Source organism: Denticeps clupeoides, chromosome 13 (genome assembly GCF_900700375.1).
Source record: "Denticeps clupeoides chromosome 13, fDenClu1.1, whole genome shotgun sequence".
NCBI classification, from domain to species: Eukaryota; Metazoa; Chordata; class Actinopteri; order Clupeiformes; family Denticipitidae; genus Denticeps; species Denticeps clupeoides.
Window position 1 is genome coordinate 5382249 of NC_041719.1, and position 23179 is coordinate 5405427.

Here is a 23179-nt window from a genome sequence, read left to right on the forward strand (position 1 = left end):
CGGCCAGCGGGGCTTCGGGCGCCGAGCCGAGCCGAGCCGAGCCGCGCCGATCCGCCACATTCCTGCGCACCGCGGAGCCGGACGCCGTTCGCCGGCCGGGGAGGTGGCGGGGACGCCCGGGACGGGCTGCGGGCGCCTGCGAGGAGCCGCCGGGCACCGGGTCGGCGGCGGGAGGAGGAGGAGGGGTCTCGTCGCCGGTCCTTCGCGGAATCCGGCGGAGAGAAAAAGGGACGCCTCCCACTCGCCGGATCCCGACCCCTCATTTCATATCAGCGCCTCGAACGCCGCTTCACGGGGGAACCAGCACCGCCGGCGTCGGTAAGAGCGCCGCTATCCCGCTATCCCGCTTCGCGTTGCCGCCACGCCGCAGATGGAAACGACAGGCGCGGTCTTCCTTCGCGCTCCGCGGCGTTTCATCCCCTGCCTGTCAGTCACCGCGGCCGGAGATGACGGAGGGCTGGAGGTCTCGGTGTGATATAAAAACTGTCATTCGGACCCCCGTGCGCCGCACCGACCGGCCCGCATCTGCTGATGCTCTGGATACTTGCATCGGTGTGAATTTGGCCCGTTTTATTGCTGCTTTAATCAATCGATCAGTCGTTTCGTGCCTTGTTAAAATTATTGAAAGGTGTTTTTTTTTATACTCATCGTAGCTTTTAAAGTCACGGACTTGGGTTAACGCGGTGCTGAGGTGGTTCATCGTTACGTCCATGCCGTCATACCACCGTTCACAGACATTTCCAGGGAGTCGATTACAATATGAACAATGTCTGGACTGGAGCTTCGACCCATTTGACCCCCCAAAAAACGAGAACATTTCTAAATGATTCTAAACCTGTGAACGTTTACTCCCTCAAGCGCAGTTTTTAGGTGCTTGATAGGTCTTTGAACTCATGAAAGTGTAGATAGGTGTGTGTGTGTGTGTGTGTGTGTGTCAGAGTAGTAGGTGACCAAGCACTTCCTCACCTTACATTCTGGGTTTGTGTGTAGTTCCTGTCCGTCCATGTGTGTCCAGAAGCCGCCCGCAGCAGCTGGAAATCTCCAATAATCTCGAACTCTACAAACGCACGAGGCTTCCGGTGTGAAAATCACCGAATTTACACCTGCTCAAACAAAGTGTGACCGAACTGGCTTCTTTTCCACGGCCGGGCAGATAAAGATGCCCCCCGAGGCGGCACGGCGGTGCAATAGATACAGGGCAAGAACACACTGGCGGGTGATGCATCATGGCTCTTAAACGAGCTGAGGTAACATAAGCATTAAAATACGGTAAATTGTTCTCTTTTACATTTAAAAAAATATATATATCTTCTTATACTGTGTGGCCCTAGAAAGTGTACCTCTGCTAGAAAATCCATTTTCCTGGAGGAACATTCTTGAGCAGCCTTTAAACGATCCAGGAGACCACAAAGTCGCCGGTTCGAACCCCACTTACTACCATATTGTGTCCCTGAGCAAGACACTTAACCCTGAGTGTCTCCAGGGGGGGACCGTCCCAGTAACTAATGCTCGTAATGGCGCTCGGATAAGGGCGTCTGGTAAACGCTGTAAATGTACGTTGTCGGGCAGGTTTCTGTTCTTGCCGTGGCTTTGCAGTTTGACATACGAACTGTTAGGATCACTAATCTGGAAGCAAATGTTTGTGTTTATGGTCGCACGATAGCTACGGATTTCTCCAAACAGTCCGTGTGCTATCAACCGGGGTGCCATCCAATGTGAAAGGCCTTTGTCCTTTGAATCCCCCCCCCCCCCCCATTTCATGAAGGCTGTAAATTAATACGACATTGTTTTGGAATTTATTTATCTTCAAAAATATTAATCATTAAGGGGACAGTAATAACTTCAGTAATAACAATACTCCATGCTGACGTATATATACGCACTTCGATCTCTTTTGTGTGCCAAGGGAGAAAAGCTAACCAACTTTAAGGCTAATATGACATGATATGTGGAGGGGTCATGTGATCAGTGAATCTCAGATTTCCTCCTCATTGCCTGCTTCCTAGGCACTGCATGAGAAGTCGTAAAAAGTGATCATAAACAGAGGACATTATCTGCTGCATAATGCCGTGCATTTTGTATGCTGTGGCCACTGAACCCCAGGCAACATTCATGCAATGCGGCCCGGAGCATGTGATTCAAAATGGAGAGGTTCTGCATGAGGTCTGTAAATATAAACCCCCCCCCCCCCCCCCCCCAAAAAAAAAGGTTAATTTGAGCAAAATCTTAATACATCAGTAAAAAGCAAGGTTCTATATGTTAAATATTACATACGTCTAAAATGACTTATTGCTACGTTTTAATTACCAATAACTTAAATGTATTTGCCTATTTTTAGCCAGTAATACATATTGCTAAAGGTTGGTTTATCCGGAATCCGGAAATCTGGTTCTGGTGTCTCACACATGTATGTATTTGTCCATTTTTTACTCCCCAGAACTCTCCCTTTGTAGAAGGCCCTTTAGATTTGATTAAACAGGTCCAGGTCCAACACTCTCCTATTATGCAGAAGACACAGGTACAAACCCCACTTACTACCATTGTGTACCCGGGGAAGACACTTAACCCTGAGTTGCTCCTGAGGGACCTGTCCCTGTAAACACTGATTGTGAGTCGCTCTGGATAAATACCTCAAGTCTGATAAATGCCGTAAATGAAGTAGGATTTTCCTCGCATATGCTCAATTGCCTGCTACAGCAAAAGCCATGGTTCGCAGCGATCGTACAGAGTGTTATGCTCATTAGCATATTGCTTGTGATCAACTCAAGCTGTTCATTGAACTCCAAATTACAAACGGGTTCAAATCACTGATCAGATCACGTCAGCCATTGAAAATGCTGTCTAGTACTGATTCCCTGAGTTATTCCACAGCTTCACTGAATTGATATTTGTCTTCACATTTGAATCACAATCTGATTTTTCCGAAGTATCTGTATTTTTCGTTTTGGTTTCCCTTGCACCGTCTCTGGAAGAGTCGGGGATGCGGTTGGTTGTATTTTGAGTGCTAAGAGTTCATGCCTGGGGCTTGGGTAAGATTAGTTATGAGGAAAGATACTTCCACTTTCCTTCGGCCTTTCGTGAGAGTCTGCATAGGGGGTTATGTTTGGAAAAAAATGTGCTTATGTAATGACTGCCGCAACACAACGAGAGACACAAGAGCAATATAGAATGCATGTCTGAAATACATTTATTTGAAATACATTTATTTTCATTCGCATACAGAGTTCACATTGTTTTAATGTCAGCTTTATCCACGAATGCACTTAATCAGTAATCGAGTAACCTGACCAGGTTATTTAAGAAAATGCGATGCATACGTGATTTCTCAAAATAGCACAGTGAAACACGATAATGTCTTTGGAACGAGGCCTAATTGCACAACAGCTTGTTCTCAGCCGCCGACAAAGTGCATCGGTTGACACTTGTGGCATCTATAGGGAGTGAGTGATCAAGGAAAACACCGTGCTTCTACGTTGCATCACAATGAAATGTGAAAAGGCCAAGGCAAGCGACCGCTACGCTGTGAGGGGGTGTGTAAACAGGGTGGTTCCCTTAGGAAGTCCTTGATCAGGTCCCAGAATATCCTTGACTGGAAACCGACAAGCCCTCTGTGCTCCCCGGGCCTCCCAGTCCAGCAGAAGCGGGTCCGCCCAGAGGTTATCACACACTGTAAAGGAGTTCAAATGGTGTAATTCCAGTACAGAGTTATTATATTAGGTTTTCATGTAGGATGGCTCAAATTCTACCAGGACTGGTTGCAGTTGGACAGGAAGACATGGCCAGTCTATGTCTGACCCTCATATTACCTTCAATGTCATTGCTTCAAATAGCCTGTGGTTTTCGATTAAGAATTTGCACAACTAGAATGAAAATTAAGCCTTCATTTAGTCTTTAATTAAACCACATGCATATATGTACAACAACAAATGAAATTTGTGGTATTTTAACTCCTTTAATTCAATTTAATCCATGTTATTTTTTTTTTTCTTGACTGACTGGATCCAACATCATTTCTTCGGTTACTGTAATGCCACATGCTGCTGCCTAAATGAGAATTAGAACAAAATGTACAATTAAATCAGCCGACCCTCTCAGACTGTGTAAAGCAGGGCAGAAAAGATGTCTGGATTTAGAATTCAGTCTGAATTTAAAAGTGCCCAAGGTAGAAGCAGGCCTGATTTGGAACAACCACGGTAGAAGCAAGGCTGTCTTTATTTTCACCCTGGACCACGCTAATTTCATTTTATCCACGACCAAGGGACATTGAGGGGGGTGGGGGTGGGGGTGGTTAGGTAGGAATTTGCTAAGGATTTGTAGACAATCAATAAGGCTTTTAAATCCAGTCTAAAATTGAGATTTTTTAACACTGTCTGCCTGTGAAAGCACTGAAATGGCGTTGGTGTACTTAAACTGTTCCCAGTAAGAAGCCTAGTTGCCTAAAAGCCATAAAACTTTAAGACATCTCACAACACAACCATAAAAATTTGAGAGTTTGAGAGCAATTTGTGAAACAATGGAAGGACCCACTGTTTTTTTTTACAATCTAACTAAGAGGAAAATAAAATAGGACCAAGCATCGAGTCCCACGGGGTCAACACACACTAGGCAGAGCCAAGAATACAAGTTATAATCACTTTACTTTACTTTACTTTATTTAGCAGACGCTTTTGTCCAAAGCGACTTACAAGAGGAATCACAACTCTAATCACAACTCTTTTGGTAAGGAGACATCTGTACCGCTATCTATACCACATCTGTAGCACTAATACCAGATGTTGAAGAGCAAGTTTCATAATGAAATGCTCTATGATTCTGATTTCATAAACCTATAGAATGACAGTAGTTCTGTGCAGTTGCCATTTTGTCTTTTCATTTGGTGAAATGTCATCATCATTTGTGATCCTTTAGACAATGACAATGAATAGGATCAATAATGGCTTTCACTTTTTTTTTTAGACTTCCACGATTACTCCCACATGAGCCACTCTTGCAAAAAGCAAAATGCAGAAATGATAATAGTATAAAGTGGTGGCGTAATTACAGATTTAATGAGGTTTTGTGACAAAGTAGGGTGCTACAATCTGATTAAACTAGGCATCTTCCAGTGCTCCGATGGTCTATGTAATTCCTCAGATGTGTATACCCTCATTCTTTAGAACACTGATTTGCAGAACTGCTGAAGAAAAAAAAAAAATTCATTTTGCATGCATACTTTTCTTGCTTGAATGATTTTGAACTATTGATTGCAATGGCCGAACCCTGTGGCTATGAACAGAACGTAATAATAATGCGTTTATTACAGAGCAATGCACATTACGCAGTTGCCTGTTTTCAGACAGGGTGACGGGATAATATTTAGTAGTATTTATTGCCATTTATTTCCAGCGTTGTATTTGAACCGGATGAGAGAAATATTGGTTTTAGTTGTAATTGGTGACAGGTGTTCTTCGGATTTAACGTCACTCAGGCAGCAGCTGATCATTGTATGTAGTGGCCATAAACAGTTAAATATTGGGACTATATATATTTATAGATTCCACATGTCACATTTGCATTAGTAGTTTATGCTTCCGGGATAAATGCCATTTTCCGGTATGTTAATATCATTTTCTCTGCAGCCTCGGCATTGAAAGGTACCAGTATGTTGAACTAACATGTAGTATTTTTGCAGTAATACTTACTGCCCAGTAATGCGGCAAAGACTGCAGACGCTGGCCGCAGTGAATAAGTACAGGTTTGTGTAGGTTTTATGAGACTGAACGCTGCCCCGTCCAGTCGTATTGTTGCATCAGGGTTTTTTTTTTTCTTCTTCTTCTTCTACACACTTCATGCATTCCGTCGAACGCTCTGTGTAAAACATTTGGCATCGTGTGAGTTTTGGACTGCCGTTTCGGCAGCGTCCGTGAGTGCAGCTCGGTGGTCTCGGGGACCTGGCTCTCAGTAACCTCACTGTGGAGTTGTCTGTAGTTGTCAGACATCTCTGTCTGCGCCACATAGGCCGGCATTGTAAGAGCAGGCACGGCCGCGCGGACCCTGCTTTCCCTTTGGGGAGGCATGTGTTGCTAGTTAGCCCACTTTCAATGGAGCTCTCTCATGGCCAGCATCATGGAAAGCGCACGGAGGAAAATGGGAAAAGGTTCGTGCGGTAATACGATCACAGGACTCTGTCCAACTCAAAGGTGATGAATATGCAGCATTTGCCAGGTTTTTTTTCACCCTGAGCAGCTGAGCTTAATTTGAGTTATTTAAGTGCCTGCAAATCTTGAACTGGTACGTTGGCACCGCAGTTTTAACCGAAGGGAAACCACATACTGTTAACCACATACTGTTGAGAGCACGTTGGATTTAAATTGCTGACACTACCTGTAAGTGTTATGAATGAATGCTCAAATGCATTGTTGACCTTATGAAATACTGATCCTTATGGTAAATTGCATACATTTGTACTGTGCAAAAGTCTTAGGCGTCAAGGCCCCAAAACAGGCAACACAGGTTTCAGCAGAATGACATCTTGGCTCATACCTTCACACGCAAGAATTATATATAGTGCTATTATATAGTCCTAGTGGTCCATTAATACTATATCTGAAGTCTCTTTTGCGAAATTCAGCCATGGTGCAGAATTACAGGCACTTTGAGCCAGTCCCAAATTGACGTTTTTCCCAGGATAAGCCATTTTGGTGTGCGTCGCTTTAAATGATAATGAGGAGGAGAGCGGCCTATAGAAGTGAGCGGGCAGAAATGTCGTCATCAACACCATTCACCAACCACAATGTTTGGCTCAGACAGTCGCACGTTTGCAAGCCATGGAGGTCATTGTGAGAAACAGGAGGTAGCCTGTCCCCTTATGACTACATAAGGGGACAAATTCCAAATCCGACTATCTGATCTGCCTCTTTCTGAACGGCGAAGCAGAATGACCAAAGCACTCCTATCACCATTTTTAGACACTGCAGGACCATAGGCAGGCAAGGGGAACTCGTATTAATGTTAAAAAAGTGACATTTTCACAGTTTCACTCACAAAGTGACATTTTCATGTCATGGGACCTTTAAATACACAGTGGTGGTTAGAGGTGTGAACCTTCACTAGTTTCATGATCAGAAGGATCAATTGCTCGATTATCGATGCATCCCATCAGTTTTTTTCTTTTTACATTCCTTCACATTAGGTTTTCAAATATGTTTCTACTGGCGCAACTTTTTAACTACATTTTTTATACAGCTGCCAGAAAATCACCAAACAACATCATTATGATATAATTAATTATGTTCTGCAGTGCATCGATGCAGAATCATCCACAACATAATGATATTGATTTCAACACCCCTAGTGGTGTGGCATGATAATGGATTATTGGGACAGTTGAAGGCAGACAGAGCATATGAGCTGAGTGTGTGACAAAAAAAAATTGTTGCCGACAATATACAAATGGTATTGTGTATATATATCAACACCAGAGCCTGGAGAAAGGAATCGGCACACACAAGGAACACCCAGGGCAGCGATGGGGCAGGTTGCGGCCGAAATAGGACCCATGCTGTCCAAGCCCTGGCATCATTGGTGTTCTCCTTTGTCACCAGGCGTGCCCGGGAACTCAAGACACCCTCCTTCCATTCTTTAGGTCAGGGGGCTTGGACTCGGGTCTCACTCATGCATTCACAGAGACCGAACCACTAACGATATGCACATTTATCACAAGCTTTTGCTTTTTAGCAAGCAGTCTTCTCCTGGAGTTCTTTGTAGACTAGGAGATGCTGAGAAGAAAAGGACTAGAAAATTGACTGAAAATAGGAAAGCTTTGAGCGGCATAGGATTTAGCCCAGAATGGATATTACAGGCTATGTTAATCACACTGTGCGTGACACAAACATTAATCAAATATTGAATTTACCTTAACTGTTTAATGTTGAATTTCCTTATTTTTATGAAATAAGGACATGATGTGTGTAGATAAAGAGACTCTTATCCTATTGTTCTCTGAGCAGCAAAACAACATTTTCCCCTAATCCTAGACTTTTGCTTGTATTTTACGAAGACCAACCCCTGATTCTTGCTGCAGATGTCTAGATAGAAACATTTTTTTTTTTTGCTGAAATCAAATGTAATTACACATTGTAAAATATGAATTATAAATATATTTATATGTAATATATTGTAAATGAATATATCACATATTTCACCTTTTAAATATCAACATTTGATTTACACTTGTAGATAATCCCTTATGTTTTGGGAACTCTTTTGCATTGTACTGTATACAGTGTTAATAATTACCCATTTTCATGCTTTTCTTGTTCTACCAGGTGCTTTTAACTTTGTAAATGTATAATAATTAATCTCACTACAGATGAAATGCTGTAGGCCATTAAGAATATGACAAAATGTTGACAATAGACCGCTATTCTTGCCTAGGTTTAAATGATCTATAATATTCTTCTCCAGAAGTTGAGTCATGAATGTCCTGCTTTGATACTGTGACCAGTTTCAACACATTGTTTTCATTTTTGAACATTAACTTTGTTTGTCCATGATGGCTATTTATGGACATTTGTGGACGCAGTGTTATTACTATTGCTTTCTTTTTTTTTGTTAAATGCCATGCTTTTCTTAAATTTCCGATTCAGACACATGTATGGCTTATTTGTATATTTCAGATGTGCTTTATTAGGACAGAAAACAAAACTGGAAAAAAGGTGAGAGGCATGATTTACGACAGCCCCGCCTTCTCAGTGTTGTTTATATAGGTACCATGATATAGGGCTTGTCATAAAATGTGACTTCGTTGGGAAGAAAGGAGTAATAACAACCTGCATGATTGTATTGTATGAAGTATGATGTATTGAAACAGTCACAACTTGTACGGCATTGTATTGAATAGTTTCTGTCTGTTGAAGGTGGTGGAGAAAATAAAAATGTTTGCCTCATTGTGAGAGCAATCACTGTCTCAGTGTATTACTCTGTAAATCAGTTAATGAGGCCAAGGGTTTAGGTTAAGGTCCAGTGACATTGTCTATTTAAACCTTTAAAGTACAGGTATGTGTGCATGCACGGTCTTCACCCAGGGTCCCATTTTTTCTTGACACTCATGCGCTTGACACTCACGTTTATCACAAGCTTTAAAAAATAAATAAATATATATATATGTATATATATACTTTTCCTATAAGTACTTTCCTTTGTCTTCTTGCAAATTGTAGTTGTGTAAATAGCTAAAGAAGAAGTACATAGTTCACAGGTTAACACAATAAACACAGACTGTAGCCAGTTTTGGACAGTGAACACTTAAACTCTTAATAATATGAATTAAATTGAAAGATCCAATGGAAGCTCTTGAGATCAGAAAAATCCCCTGCTGTGGCAGTTACTTCCACAGACAGGAAATGGTTTGAAGTTGGTTTCATTGCATTTCCGCTTGTTAACCTTTTTGGTCAGATAGTGTTGATGCATGAAGATAAGTGGGTGTCGGGGCCGATTAATATACTCTGTGTGTGCCAAGATATTTTAATTTTTTTCCCCATGTATGTAGGGTGTGTTCCTAGCTGAGCTTTCAGATCACTCCACTCCTTTTCCTGGTGTCTGAAATCCAGAGGATGCACTTCCTAACTGTACCATTGCATCCTGCTTGAATGGATTGGGAATTTTGGTATAATGTTACTAAAAAAAATCGACTGCGTTTTTACCGGACGCACAGTTAAAAAGTTACAAAAAAGGACAGAAGTGAGTGACTAGCAAAATAAGAAATCTAAAATACACAGAAGTACGCCCAGTGAAGCAGTGGTACAGAACAGTGTTAAAACATCAATGACCGGACACAGACATGACACATCAGGATGCATTTATACGCATGAACACACATGCGCCCAAGTACGTTAGACAAACATGGAACATGGACCTGGACTTCCAAAAAAAAGTCAGAAATTTCACACTGTGTCCACTGTGTCCTGTCAATAACAGGTATTAAGAGAAGATAAGAAGAACTTAATTTACCTCGAGACCAATTTTAACTTTAACAAAATATCTAACTATAACAAATTATTTATGTAATTTATGTAATAATATGTAGAAATTAACAAATAACTATTAACAGATTAGAATGCAAGTTATGAAAAGTGACTGGTTTATGCCGCGAATACATGAGCTAGAAGCATGTGAAGAGGGGGAACATTCATTTAACTACTGATGAGTACGAATTCTGTAAGATCACCTACGGAATGTGTAATTCCATTTATTAATGTCTGCGGTTAAATACTTATGAAATACGTTTGTGTGTGTTTTGGGCCATTTTTGGACAATCTGGCAAAATTACTTGAAAAGTGAAAGTTAAGTTATTGTGATACTCTGCACAGTACACGGTGAAATGTGTCCTTTGCTTGTGGGATCCGAACTCACGCCTCCAGGAGAAGCTGCGACCTCAACGCAGCGCCTCAGACCGCTCGGCCATCGTGACCAACATCGACCTACATCGTGACCTGCTTGGGTTACTTTTCTGCGGTTTTAAATCTTGTAGAATGAAGAAACAATCTACTTTTTACACCGTGAGCAAATATTTCATGGGAGATGTGCTTTGCGTTACTGGGGTAGGAGAGAACAGGAATACGGCTGTCTTGTGTATGGTGTGGGGCAAAACATCAGCAAACAGGCCAAGGTTTGTGGATCCAGAAATCAATCGATATTCAAAAAAGGCAAGCGCCAACGAAAGATAATTCTTCAAAGAGCGGGCAACACCCAAGATGGCTGCCAGGGTTTTTTTTTAAGTGTTGACCCAGTCTTCTGACGCTTCCAGGTCGTGATGACACTGTCACTACATGTATGTACAGTCCAAAAGTGGCCACAGGCCCCCTGGGACCCGAATGGGCAGCCGAATGGTGGAAGTGACAGATGTACATTTCAGTGCATAGCTTCCCTTGATTCTTTAGGCTGATCATTACATGCAAGTCTCTCAGACTCTTGTGGTAACAGATCAAAGATCAAAGGGGACTCATCCGTCGTTTTCATCCTCTGCTTCCATTGGCCTCTCAGGGTCACATTAGTAACGTCATAATCTGAAATAATCCACAATCTGTATGCTGATCCGTCTAAAGCACAGCCTAATGGAGAAGATTACCTGAACTGTGTGATGCATCGTGAGGGCGTGATGCAATGCTTTCAGGGGAAAAAGCCACACTCATTTTTGACGTCCTGCTCATTGTGCAACCAGTTGTGTGGTTTTTGAGTCAGGGTCTATTTGGTCACTGCAGATAAGGCAGTGTTAGCAATTCTGTCTTATGCAATATCAGTTTCCACAGTTCTCTGTCACTATACCGCTTTCATAAAAAAAAAGGGCTTATTTTTGGTTCAGTCTGCACCTGAGCAATTCCAGGGTGCACGATTGCCTGACTGTCTGAGGATTGTTAAAAGTTGATTCCTGAGTTCTTCCATAGTTCAGGGATTGTGGCATTTATGGTCACATGACTTTCCAGTGTGCAGCGAAGGGCCGGTGAGGATGAATGTCGATTTTAAGTGAACTATATTATTCAGAAAAGTTTTCAGTAATTTTGTATATAATGTATACGATGTATGTTTGAGTTGAGAACTATTTAATTCAGCAATATCAATAGCATTTATTTATTATATTACATATCACAGTATTGACCTCACAGTATCACAGTATGACTTTCCCTCCGAACGACTTAGCCCTTGTTCGGCTCCTTTTTCACTGTGTGCTTTTCCTCTTTTCTTCTAGGTTAACATGAGCAGTTCAGGGATGAGAAGGCGGCGGCGTGTATGAAAATGTGCCAAACAGGAACAAAAAGTAAGCACACGTGGAGGGGCTGTGGTGATGTTAGCTTCCTGTAAAGTTGTCACAGGAAGTGGATATGATTGTTTTGTGCTCTATCATGCCCCGCTAAGGTTAGTGACCAGCATGTGGCCCCGCCATGTCTCAGGCTGTGGTGTCAAGTTGCTCCATCGACACAAACACGTTTAAAGTCTGAAAAGAAGTGAAAAGTATCCATAATCTATACATTCTGATGAGAGATGTATAGTTTATTGAACATCCCCTGCTATACACAGTACCACCCTAAAGGCTTCAGTGGATGTGTAACAGGGTGTGATTTTATTTATCGGTACGCACACCAAGTACAAAGCAGTGATTGTTAGGGGACCATACCAGTGTTCACCACTATATCACGGTCATAAGGACCATACCATCACTAATAACACCACAGTGGGCGATGCGGTCGCGACCTTTATAAAACAGCCTCAGCTGTCTCAAGCCTGGCATGTTTTTTGATGAGGATAGGGCGCCCAGGCTGTGTTTACCATGGCTGCCCCTTCTAGAACAATCCTGTGCGTTCTCATGCGACTCGCATCTGGGAGCGGGGGTCTTAGTGAGATAATGACAAAGCATAATGGGTGGATAAGGCCGGGGGGTCTTATCGCTGCAAAGCAGCCTGGGGTGTGTGCATAGTTAGAGTCTGTGCACATCTCATGTGTTAAAAGTGTATGTGTTCCGGTCTGAGTAGGGTGAGCCTAGGGTGAACAGTGGTTTCTACTCGTGTGTGAAAGTCTGTCAGCAGGAAGATACTGAAATAAAAGGACGTTGTCTTTTTTTTTCTCTCCACAGCATGGTGCATTAGGATAACTCTGCTCATGCTGTTGATCATTTTCTTCTACTGCTTCTCCTACTACCTGCAGCGGTAGGTCTTCTCACAACCTGCAGTCGAAGACATTCATTTACATTTACATTTACGCCATTTATAAGGGACAGTCCCCCTTGAGACACTCAGAGTTAAGCATCTTGCTCAGGGACACAATGGTATTAGGTGATGATTGATCCTAGGTCTTCTGGTTAATAGGCGAGTGTCTTACCCACCAGGCCACAACCACATTCAACACTACCGCCCCACGATCACGCTCATGCGTTCTTGTGAAATTTCTGTTTGCTCCAGCAAAACAGGATCCATTAAGCCTCCACCGCCTTCCAGACCCATGTGTGACAAATGGCGAATGCAAAATAGATGGGAGAGCCTGAAATTCAAGTAAGTTTTTCTGACTGCACTGATGACGGTTAGTGGTGCACTACACCTAGAAGAGATACACACACACACACACACACAGACACACACACACACACATACATTTAAAATATCAGGATTGTGATCATGCCAGCTGTACAGACAAGGTACAATGGTAATAATGGTAATAAACAACAACAAAAAACAGCAATCAAGGCAACACATTGAAGATTTGCATCTCTCCAAACCAGCTTTTGCTGTGATGGCAGCATTTCTCACTCTTGGCTTCTCTCCACCACCTTAGGTTAGACAACGCTTCTGGTTTCCAACAGTCCTGAAGATTTATTATGAACACTTTCTTATCATTCACTCATCTGAAGCATCTGAAATAACAGATTCATCAAACATACTTCACTTTATCCTGCAAAAAAAATACTAAATATAAATATAAACTGTTCCATCTTATAAATACAAAATAAATACATAAAATGGCTCCATATATATATATCACTGCAAGGCAGACTGGGGTGTCTGTCTTGAATTAATAAAAAAAAAAAATATTGGCACTCACTGTCATAGAGGCGATCTGGACCATCAAGCTTGCATGGGCAATTAGAATAGCTAGAATCTTGTCAGCCTATGGCCAAAGATTCTTCAATTTGAATAAATGTTTCAAGCAGTAATTGCAGTGAACCCGTTAGAATCTTGTATACTTTGATCATGTCACACTGTGGCACAACACGAACACACACAGGGACAAAGATACATGACAGAGAGGTTAGAATCCAAGCGTAGGTGTGTTTCCAGTTTGGTTTCATTTAGAAATAAGACTGATCAAGGGAGCAGGGGACCTGTGAGCAATCATCAAACTGAAATCAGACATACTTGGAGACGGGAAGTGGGAAAGACAGACACATGGCCGTGAGGGGAAACAACCAACCTGGAAAAGAAACCCAGACAAAACATAGTCCTCAACAGAGTCCGCTCTACCGTGCAGCCACACCGCAGGAATGCACACGGCGTAGCGGGATGGAGGGAACGCGGGCAGGACTCTGATAACGAGCCATTAACATAGACACCCGAATAACACCGACTCGGGCAACGGGACAAGGACAAGACTTGAAAACGCTGTCCTCTGTGCAGACGTGACACACAACTCGCACCGACTCAGACAACGGCAGAGCGGGGACGTAGACCCGGAACGGTGTGGGGAATCAGGAGCGGGCGTGGCCTGCACTCAGTGTCCCGGGACTGGTATCCGCGACCAGACGAGCGAGACAGTCATTACACTAAAACATATTAAGGCCAAAAATAACTCTAATGTGGCACAATGTTTAGACAGTTACAGACATTATGTTTCTTCAGCACACCCTCCCTTAACTTAAACTTCACACGAGCAGAGATCCTGTTTGCATTTTATCGGCGTCTCACACTGCCACGAGTGTCAATATTCACACACAGATCCTCCTTGTCGTGAGCTTCCTTTATTTCAGTCAAACCCATAAAATACTCAGACTCTAAATGCTTTCTTGCCCGGCATAGTTGACATGTCAAGACTTTGTGATTCTGAAGAAAATAGGATAAGCCGTGAGACAATATTTACAGTCACTTGTACAAACACTTGATTGATGGCGTTCTTATGGCACTGGCACGCTTAATCATTAACAAAATATTTATGAATGTCCAACTGTCAAAAAGCTTGGGAGTTTGGTAACCATGACAGGCTTTCCTGTTAACTTCCAAACAGGCCGTAAATTTAATGCCGCAGCGCCTCTGAGCGGAAACGGCGCACGAAAGATTGAAGATAGGGATCAGGAGAGGGAAGGCCTCCTAATCTGTTTTATTCTACTAGCAAGGTGTAGCTGCCCCCTTCCAGACCCTTCTGCACCGTGGTCACCATCGGCCGGGCCCGAGTATCTCCGTGTGTGGCGTCTTGCCCTGGTATACCGGGGTCGTAAAAGTTTATGTGTTAAAAGCCGCTGGCCCGTTGTCGGAATCTCCTCGGCAGGCTGCTCACGGGTGCCCTCCTCCCTTTTTTTTCCGTCACCGATTGTGTGGTTGCTACGGGGGGTGAGTGAGAGTCGCTGGCAAAAGCGAGAAAAAAACGAAAAACCAATCCCGAGGAGGGCCCGAATCAGAAGCCACCCTAACGTGGCTCGTTAAAAGCGGCGTTAATGCGCGTCGGCGCTGGCCTGGTTTTCACGCCCCTCGCAGCTGCTAGGAAGGAGCCGCGCGTTATTTCTCCATGACATCATAAGCACGCCGCGTTGCCGGGGAGGGGGGCGGGTGCGATAATGGAAGTCAGCTTTGCTATTAACTCTATTCGCCGGGCCTTTACCGTGTTTCGGGAGTGGGGGGGGGGGGGGGGGGGGGGGGGGGGGGTGGGGGGGGGGAGAGATAATTGCCGGCCGGCTTATGCATGCACACTGTCGACCATCCCGCGTGGTGCAGGCTGGAAACTCGCACACTGCGCCAAAATGTATAGATTTCTTTAATTTATTAATCGTCTCGATCTGACTTCTTTTGCAAGAACAGCATTACTAGAAAAAGGAAGCTCTTCTTTGGAATGGAGGACTTTTTCTGGCGCCAGCATAATTCAGCGTTCGGCTTGCCTTATGGCATCAAGGGCATGGGTATGTTACATTTATGTTTGTGATATCTTGCATGATGCATCTATAAATGAAACAGTACTCTCGAGAAGCCGTTTCGTTTTTTTTTTTTTTCCGTTCGTTAATGATACACTTTTAATGTTTTCAGAGCCGCTCCTACTGAAAATCTTGGCAGGAACTAACAGTTTTAAGATGCCAGAGAGCATTGAAAAGTAAGTGGAACCGGAACAGGTCGAATACCTTTGTCAATACTGTGATGATGCACTTCTGTCCTGAGGGGACACTACAACAGTTGACAAAAATGCACATGTTGCTTTTTAAAGTGAAGTGATTGTCACATGTGATAGCACACGGTGCACACAGTGAAATTTGTCCTCTGCATTTATCCCATCACCCTGAGTGAGCAGTGGGCAGCCATGACAGGCGTCAGTGTGTGGGGACGCCGCTTTGCTCAGTGGCACCTCAGTGGCACCTTGGCAGATCGGGATTTGAACCGGCAACCTTCTGATTACGGGGCCGCTTCCTTAACCACTAGGCCACCACTGCCCCATGGTGGGGTGGGCGTGGAGGGTTGTTAATGCTAAGCAACTTGGTGCTGTGGTAGTTCGTATCTCCATTAAAAGTTAAGTAGCACCAAAATACTTAAACAAGGAAAGTTGAGCAGAAGCATTATAATCAGTTAAAGGACAGGCATAGAGAGTGCAATTTTCCTCATCTGTCATTTTATTTTTTTTTTCATGCATGGGCAATCAATCAGAATGTTGGTCCATCTAATACAGGGGATCAAAGAAAGTAAACATTTGATTTTGCAGTTTGACATGAAATATTTATTACATCAGTCAATCAGCAGGAATGTTTATTCAATTAGTCGATTTTTTTATGAGCTGCAGACAAATTATTATGTTCATTTATTTACATGAACTCTGCAAAATTCATTTGTTTCCCTTTCATCAATCAAACCGGTAACTGAAGTGGAATCTTATAACACTGATGTGTTTGAATCCAGATTCATTTGAAGAGGCATTTTTTTTTTTATTCTTTTTATTCTTTTATTTATTTATTTGCTGAAAAAGGCCAAAAATTGCAGGATGCGACCCAGCAAACGTGTGACATGGGTAAACTCAAACCTACTTGAGTGTCTTAAGTTCGGCTAAAACTTTGTCTTGCTATAACGTCCACATTTCTGTGCGTTGTACGTCATGCCTTTTTGAGTCACTGAGTCACTGAGTCGGCCATGTCCCATTCTGTGGACTACGGGTTAACTTTTTTGTAAAAACACATATATTGTGATTCATTTTAATCTCAATGATTCAATATCAATCCTCATTCATTTGTACAGTGCATTGTTTCATCCCTATTTGTTACAAATACTTAAGAGATTATTGAAGACACAGGGGAAGCATTCTGTGGTCAGTAGGACCTTCCTGTGTAGAAATGGGGTCCATGTCAGTGGCCCTCCACCCTTCTGTTTTTGTTGTTTTTTTTTTTTTTTTGCATTTTTGAATCTTGCTTTGAAGCTCGCTTTTCCGCTTTCCAGTTCGGTTCCAAATTTGTAAGCCGTTACTGCTGTTCACCTCTTATCTTCTTCCTGATATTCTGCGTCTTTTTTATTCTTGTTTTTTTTTTTTTTTGTCCTGTCCTTGTTTTTTTCCGCCCTTGGCTATTTTGTAGATTATTAAACCGGAGGCCCATGGGTCCTGGAGTGCAGGACAGAAACTGGAAAGCCTGTGATAAGGAGCTGTTTTGGATGCTTCCTTTCATTTGTAACCCGTTTGCATGTGATGAATTTTTAGCATCTCTGAAAGTAGAAAACGTGAAACTGATATTGAAATAACAACGGTAGGCTGTGAATGCACCTGGCTATAAGGCTGCGTGAACTGTTCTCTATATGTCTCTTTTGTCCTCTGTTATAGTCTGGAGTGCAGAACCTGTGTTGTCATTGGAAACGGATTTGGCATCAGAAACCATTCCTTAGGGGCTATTATTGACGAACACCACGTTATTATTAGGTAAGCATGATATGACCTCTGACCTCCAAACACATCCAGGTTCATCAAAATCGGCTTGCACGCAGGCCGCAGAGTTTATACAGCATCCACGTCCAAAAAATGTTATATAAACCGGAATGAAAAAAAATGGCAGTGGCACTCTTTCACAATCCTTTCTCTCCTGAGAAACGACCCACAGTTTTAATTGTCGTTAAGCCTCTTACAGGCCGAACTCCCTCATTTCTCGGAAGCTAATCATGTTTGGGCGAAGCAAACCGAGTTCATTGACTTTGGCTTCATGTTGGAAGCACAGATGACCATGGGGTTGAGCGGCGGTTGAGAAAGCACAGACGGCCCCGAAGTCCGGGCTCTGCCAGTCAGCCTGTCTCATGCTAGTTTAGACGGCCGACCTATAACCTGTTGCTGGTTATACTGGCTGCCTGGCGGCCAACCAGAGTATTGGTTGCAGGTTGCAGGTCATTAACTCATCTGTTAAAATACTTATTTTTCCAAAATGCATACCAAAATGCAGCTAATCCTGCTTTGTTGTAATGCTGTTATCAGCAGGGTGGACATGGGGTTGCAGCTTAATCACTTTGGGTTAATTGTGCATTTTTCAGGTCACGTTTTTCCCATGCTGCAGTTTGGTCAACCAGTTTTTTAGTTTCCACAGCAGAATCTTGAGCTGCTATATAAATATGGGATAACCAGGCTAAAATGCAGGACTGAAAAACAAAAAAAAAATCTAAACCGATATAATCCAGGTTCCGTTGCACAAGAATAATGATGAGATGATTGGAGAGTAGCCCCTATAGTTTCTATGTTCAATATCACTGCTGGTTGCGTTTGTGTTGCTATTGCTGTAGATGCAGAAGTTTAATTAAGGTAGTGAAATTGTAGAGTCGCTCCTTCCCTCTCATCTTTCTCATGTGCTTCGCAGACTCAATGATGCCCCGGTGAGAGGCTATGAGCAAGATGTGGGCAGCAAGACCACCATGCGCCTCTTCTACCCTGAGTCGGCCTTCTACAACCCCAACCTTCATAACGACCCAGACACCCTGCAGGTTCTGGTGCCCTTTAAACAGCAGGACCTGCGCTGGCTCAAAGAGATCCTGTATAATGAGAAAAGGGTACGGCATGTCTGAAGCGCTAGTCTTTTGGCTCGTGCTGTTGCCTTTTGGCTTCGTATGTGTTCCGTTGTGTTTTAAGTTGATCTTTTCTAACAATGAGTGAAGAAGTAACAATGAGAGAGCAGAAAAGTGAATGTTTTGTATGTTTTTGTGATACACACATACATATATAAATATAATATTATACATAAATGAAAAATTTAAGGTTTTGGTAACTTCCTATTTGGAGTCCTATTTGCAAAATTTACCCTAGCTGGAGTTTGCTAGAACAAACTAATTGATTTTGGTCAATGTTCAGTGAAATATTGATTGTCAACAAGTTGCATCAGTCTTGTGCTGCATGCCACAACTGTTGGGTAACAACTAGTACAGACACTAGTTGAATTTTGTGTCCATTTAATAGAAAAAGCAACCTAATGTTAATATAGAATCATTATTATACAAAAAATGGCATAGTTTCATAGAGCCCAGGGCTTCACAAAAATGCTATGCAATGAACCTAATAATTTAATAACAGTTAGCCAGATGCTCAAGGTTTAGTTTAGGTGTAGGTTATAGATTAGTCCGGTGAGTAAAAATGAACTGCTGTCTCTTTGTCTCAGATGAGGAAAGGCTTCTGGAAGCCTCCTCCACAGATCTGGACGGCCACGAGCAGTCAGATCCGTGTGCTGGACCCATACTTCCTGCAGCACACAGCCAGCAAACTTCTGAAGATTCAGCTGACTTCTAGGGGTAAACAGGTGAGCTTCACACCATTGTAGTTTCTTTACATCCATGGCCACCACTGCCCCTGGGTAAAGAAACAGACCCGTAACCTAAATCCCAAACCGCTAAGGTGCCACTGAGCAAAGCACCATCCCCACATACACTGCTCCCCAGGCACCTGTCATGGCTGCCCACTCCTGGGTGATGGGTTAAAAGCAGAGGACGGATTTTGTTGTGTCACTGTTGTGTTATTGTGTCACAATGACAGTCACTTCACTTTCACTGCTGACGTGCAGTCACTTGTTGTCTCCCATTTTGTCTTGCACTGACGAGTGAAGATTTGATAATGAAATGTGGCGGGTGGACGGAGGGCAGCTTACTGTAAAATGTTTGCTTTCACAGGACTTGAAGTGTCTTTGGCACGTGCACACCCAGTTTTGTGTGCTATTTATGTTCCTAATTGCTGCCTATTCCGTGTGATTTGTTCTGTGTTTTGGATAAAAATGACCTAAATAACGCACTTGTGTGTGATAATTTCTTTTTTCCCTCCTCTGTTCTTCGGCTGCTCCCGTTAGGGGTCGCTGCAGCAGATGAGCAATTCCATGCAACTGATCTGGTAAAAGTTTCACAGCAGCACAGCACATGGTGCACACAGTGAAATTTGTCCTCTGCATTTAACCCATCACCCTTGGTGAGCAGTGGGCAGCCATGAAAGGCGCCCGGGGAGCAGTGTGTGGGGACGGTGCTTTGCTCAGTGGCACCTCAGTGGTACCTTGGCGGATCGGGATTCAAACTGGCAACCTTCTGATTACGGGGCCGCTTCCTTAACCGCTAGACAACCACTGCATAGGCCACTGGATGCCCTCCCTGATGCAGCCCTCCCCATTTACCCAGGCTTGGGACCAAGAAATGAAAAAAAAGTGAAGTGATTGTCACACGTGATACACAGCAGCACAGCACACAGTGCACACAGTGAAATTTGTCCTCTGCATTCAACCCATCACCCTGAGTGAGCAGTGGGCAGCCATGACAGGCGCCCGGGGAGCAGTGTGTGGGGACGGTGCTTTGCTCAGTGGCACCTCAGTGGTACCTTGGTAGATCGGGATTCGAACCAGCAACCTTCTGATTACGGGGCCGCTTCCTCAATCACTAGGCCACCACTGCCCCATCTTAAAGTCCGTAGTGACAGGGACAGTCTTCCTGAAGACAACCAGAATTAAGTGTCTTGCTCAGGGACACAATGGTGGTAAGTGGGATTTTAAACTTTCTGTGGTGTAAGTGACATTTTGGGTGAAATGGAGATATACATATTAAATGAAAGCTCCCAATCAAAAGGATAGAAAAAAATTCTGAATAATTTAACAAAAAAAAAAAAAAAGACAAATGACTGGACTGAACAGGATCTTGAGACTATTTTATTAATTGTGACCGTATAAAAATACACTGTCATGTGTCCCCAATGGCTGGGTTGTTGATTTAACTTTAATATATTTATATAGTGAACATTATTTTTATACGGTCACAATTAATAAAATAGTCTCACGATCCTGTTCAGTCCAGTCATTTGTCTTTTTTTTTTGTTGTTAAATTATTCAATTATTAATTTTTTTGATTGGGAGCTTTCATTTAATATGTATATCTCCATTTCACCCAAAATGTCACTTACACCACAGAAAGTTTAAAATCCCACTTACTACCATTGTGTCCCTGAGCAAGACACTTAATTCTGGTTGTCTTCAGGGTGACTGTCCCTGTCACTACGGATTTTAAGATGCTCTGGTAAGAGGCAATAAATGCTCTAAATGTAACTGTATGGGGTGTAGTTTTTATGGAACTATTGAACTGACTTAACATTTTCAGTTCCTTTATGTAAGTGATTTATGATTGGCAATACTTGAGAGTTACCTAAGTGCATATGTGTATTTGACTACATCCACGATTAGCTGACGAAAGAACGTTTAGATGGCTTATTTGCCAGTCACACATCATGTGTAAGTTTGGCCATCCACTGAGGCTTGTAACATAAACTCCACAGTGTGTATGTGGGTAAGAAATACTCAAGAGCAAAAATGAGAGGAGGAACTGATCACCTGCTTACTTTTGAGTTCTGAGCATTTGGCAGATGTCATTATGCCCAGTGCACCTATCCTAAAAACAGACTAAATTATAATCATATGAACAATGCACCCAAAAAAACACTGCAGACCTGTTAAACATGCTGACATTGTTTAATAATCTGTATATTTACTTTAATATTTGAGGAATCTTGGGCAGCCCTCAGTTTTTTTCTGGATGTACGCATGGAGCAGTGTGTGTGTTTGTGCTTAAGACATGTACTCAAACTCACGTGAGTTTGTGTATCCAGTGCATTTCCTGGATAAATAGAAGTGCACACAATTTTCTCCATGTCTATGATCTGAGAAGATCTCAGAGAGTGTTCAGAGGGAGAGTTAACAGCATGACCCTCTGCTGCCCTCTTCTGGCTGAGCCTCTCATAACCTGCTCAACCTCGCTCTACACCACCCACAGAAGCCCATTCACCCGACCACGGGGATCTTGGCTGTGTTCATGGCTCTCAACTACTGTGACGAGGTCCACGTCGCAGGCTTCGGATACCCAGGAGACCAGAATGTCAAGCAGCCTATCCATTATTACGGGTCTACTACTATGAAATCAATGAAGGTACTGATCTTACAGCATGAAAATTATGGTTTTACTTTTATTTAAATACGGTAAAACGTGAACAAATCCCTTAATATTTTGCATTGATTTGTATATATTTTTTATCTTTCAGAATTCTTACCATGATCTGAGCCAAGAGACTGAAGCTCTAAAGAGACTGGAGGACATAGGAGCTATAAAATTTCTTCATCATAATTCCTGACACACACACACACACACACACACACACACACACACACACACACACACAAAGTCTGCTCTCTTTTTCATCCATGGTGATAAGGACCGCTTGCTCTGTTGAAGTGCCTCTTTCTCGCATCCCTCACTTCTGTCTCACATATTCCGCCAGTGTGTGCAAACACACAAGCACACATCACTTGTATATGAGATCAGAGAGAACTTCAAACGATTGTTAATTTAATTTTCTTTAAGAGTATTTTCTATTGAAATGCTGCCACTGGATGACTTATGACCAATAAATTGTAAAAAATAGTTTATATTAAACGGTGGAATCAAATTGGTCTCTTTTCTTCTTTTGGGGGTTTGTGCATATGTGATGATCATTGTAACATAAATGTATTTATTTTATTATTTGAGGATAATAATCTGAGATCAGATATAAACTCATTAATAAACATCTGGTGTCATGTTACTCAGTTTAGTCTGCTAGCTGGTGATCATGTTATGCTCACTTTTATTATGCATATTAATAATATCATTAAGATGATAACCAGACAACAGAAATTAATTGCGATGTGATTTTGGTTTTAATCAGATTTTTTTTTTGCCCCGCTGAGGTTCCAGTTTTGACCGCTATGGGGCGTTATAGTTGTCATTTTCAAGGAAACTCTGTGTCCAGTAGATGGCAGCATCATATTTGTTGAGGAAAATCCCTCAAAACTATCGGCGCAGATTTGTTTGAAGTTGCTGCCATTCGTGCAGGGGTGATGCAGTCCTGTTTGATCTTCTTCTGTGCAGTACAGCTGGGCATTCGAATCCCAGCAGTGCCTCAGCTTTTAGGTAAACTGCCCTTTATCACAACTGCGGCATTGCTGATAGGCTGCCAT

At 42.7% G+C, this 23179-nt stretch overlaps 1 protein-coding gene across 4 annotated transcripts; it reads left to right on the forward strand.

Moving 5' to 3' along the window:
• st3gal4 (ST3 beta-galactoside alpha-2,3-sialyltransferase 4) lies at positions 1 to 22629 on the forward strand. 4 transcript variants are annotated; one of them, XM_029001881.1, is made up of 11 exons: positions 1 to 318; positions 11726 to 11794; positions 12608 to 12680; positions 12933 to 13022; positions 15534 to 15631; positions 15756 to 15819; positions 17521 to 17616; positions 18536 to 18725; positions 19328 to 19465; positions 21960 to 22169; positions 22203 to 22318. In XM_029001881.1, the coding sequence occupies exons 2-10, from the start codon at positions 11767 to 11769 to the stop codon at positions 22155 to 22157; spliced, it is 975 nt and encodes a 324-aa protein (XP_028857714.1). In that variant the 5' UTR covers positions 1 to 318; positions 11726 to 11766; the 3' UTR covers positions 22158 to 22169; positions 22203 to 22318. The 4 variants fall into 4 exon arrangements, with proteins under 4 accessions (XP_028857714.1, XP_028857712.1, XP_028857715.1 ...); XM_029001879.1 differs by having other exon boundaries at positions 6 to 318; positions 21960 to 22112; positions 22225 to 22629; XM_029001882.1 differs by having other exon boundaries at positions 7 to 318; positions 15529 to 15631; positions 21960 to 22112; positions 22225 to 22629.
• The last annotated feature ends 550 nt before the right edge of the window (positions 22630 to 23179 follow it).

Bases quoted from the DNA above. Each gene is read 5' to 3' on its own strand.
- st3gal4 (XM_029001879.1), top strand. From the start codon at position 11,767: ATGAAAATGTGCCAAACAGGAACAAAAA. The intron at 13,023-15,533 runs GTAAGTTTTTCT...TTGCAAGAACAG, and splicing joins TGGGAGAGCCTGAAATTCAA to CATTACTAGAAAAAGGAAGC. The intron at 19,466-21,959 runs GTGAGCTTCACA...CACCACCCACAG, and splicing joins TGACTTCTAGGGGTAAACAG to AAGCCCATTCACCCGACCAC.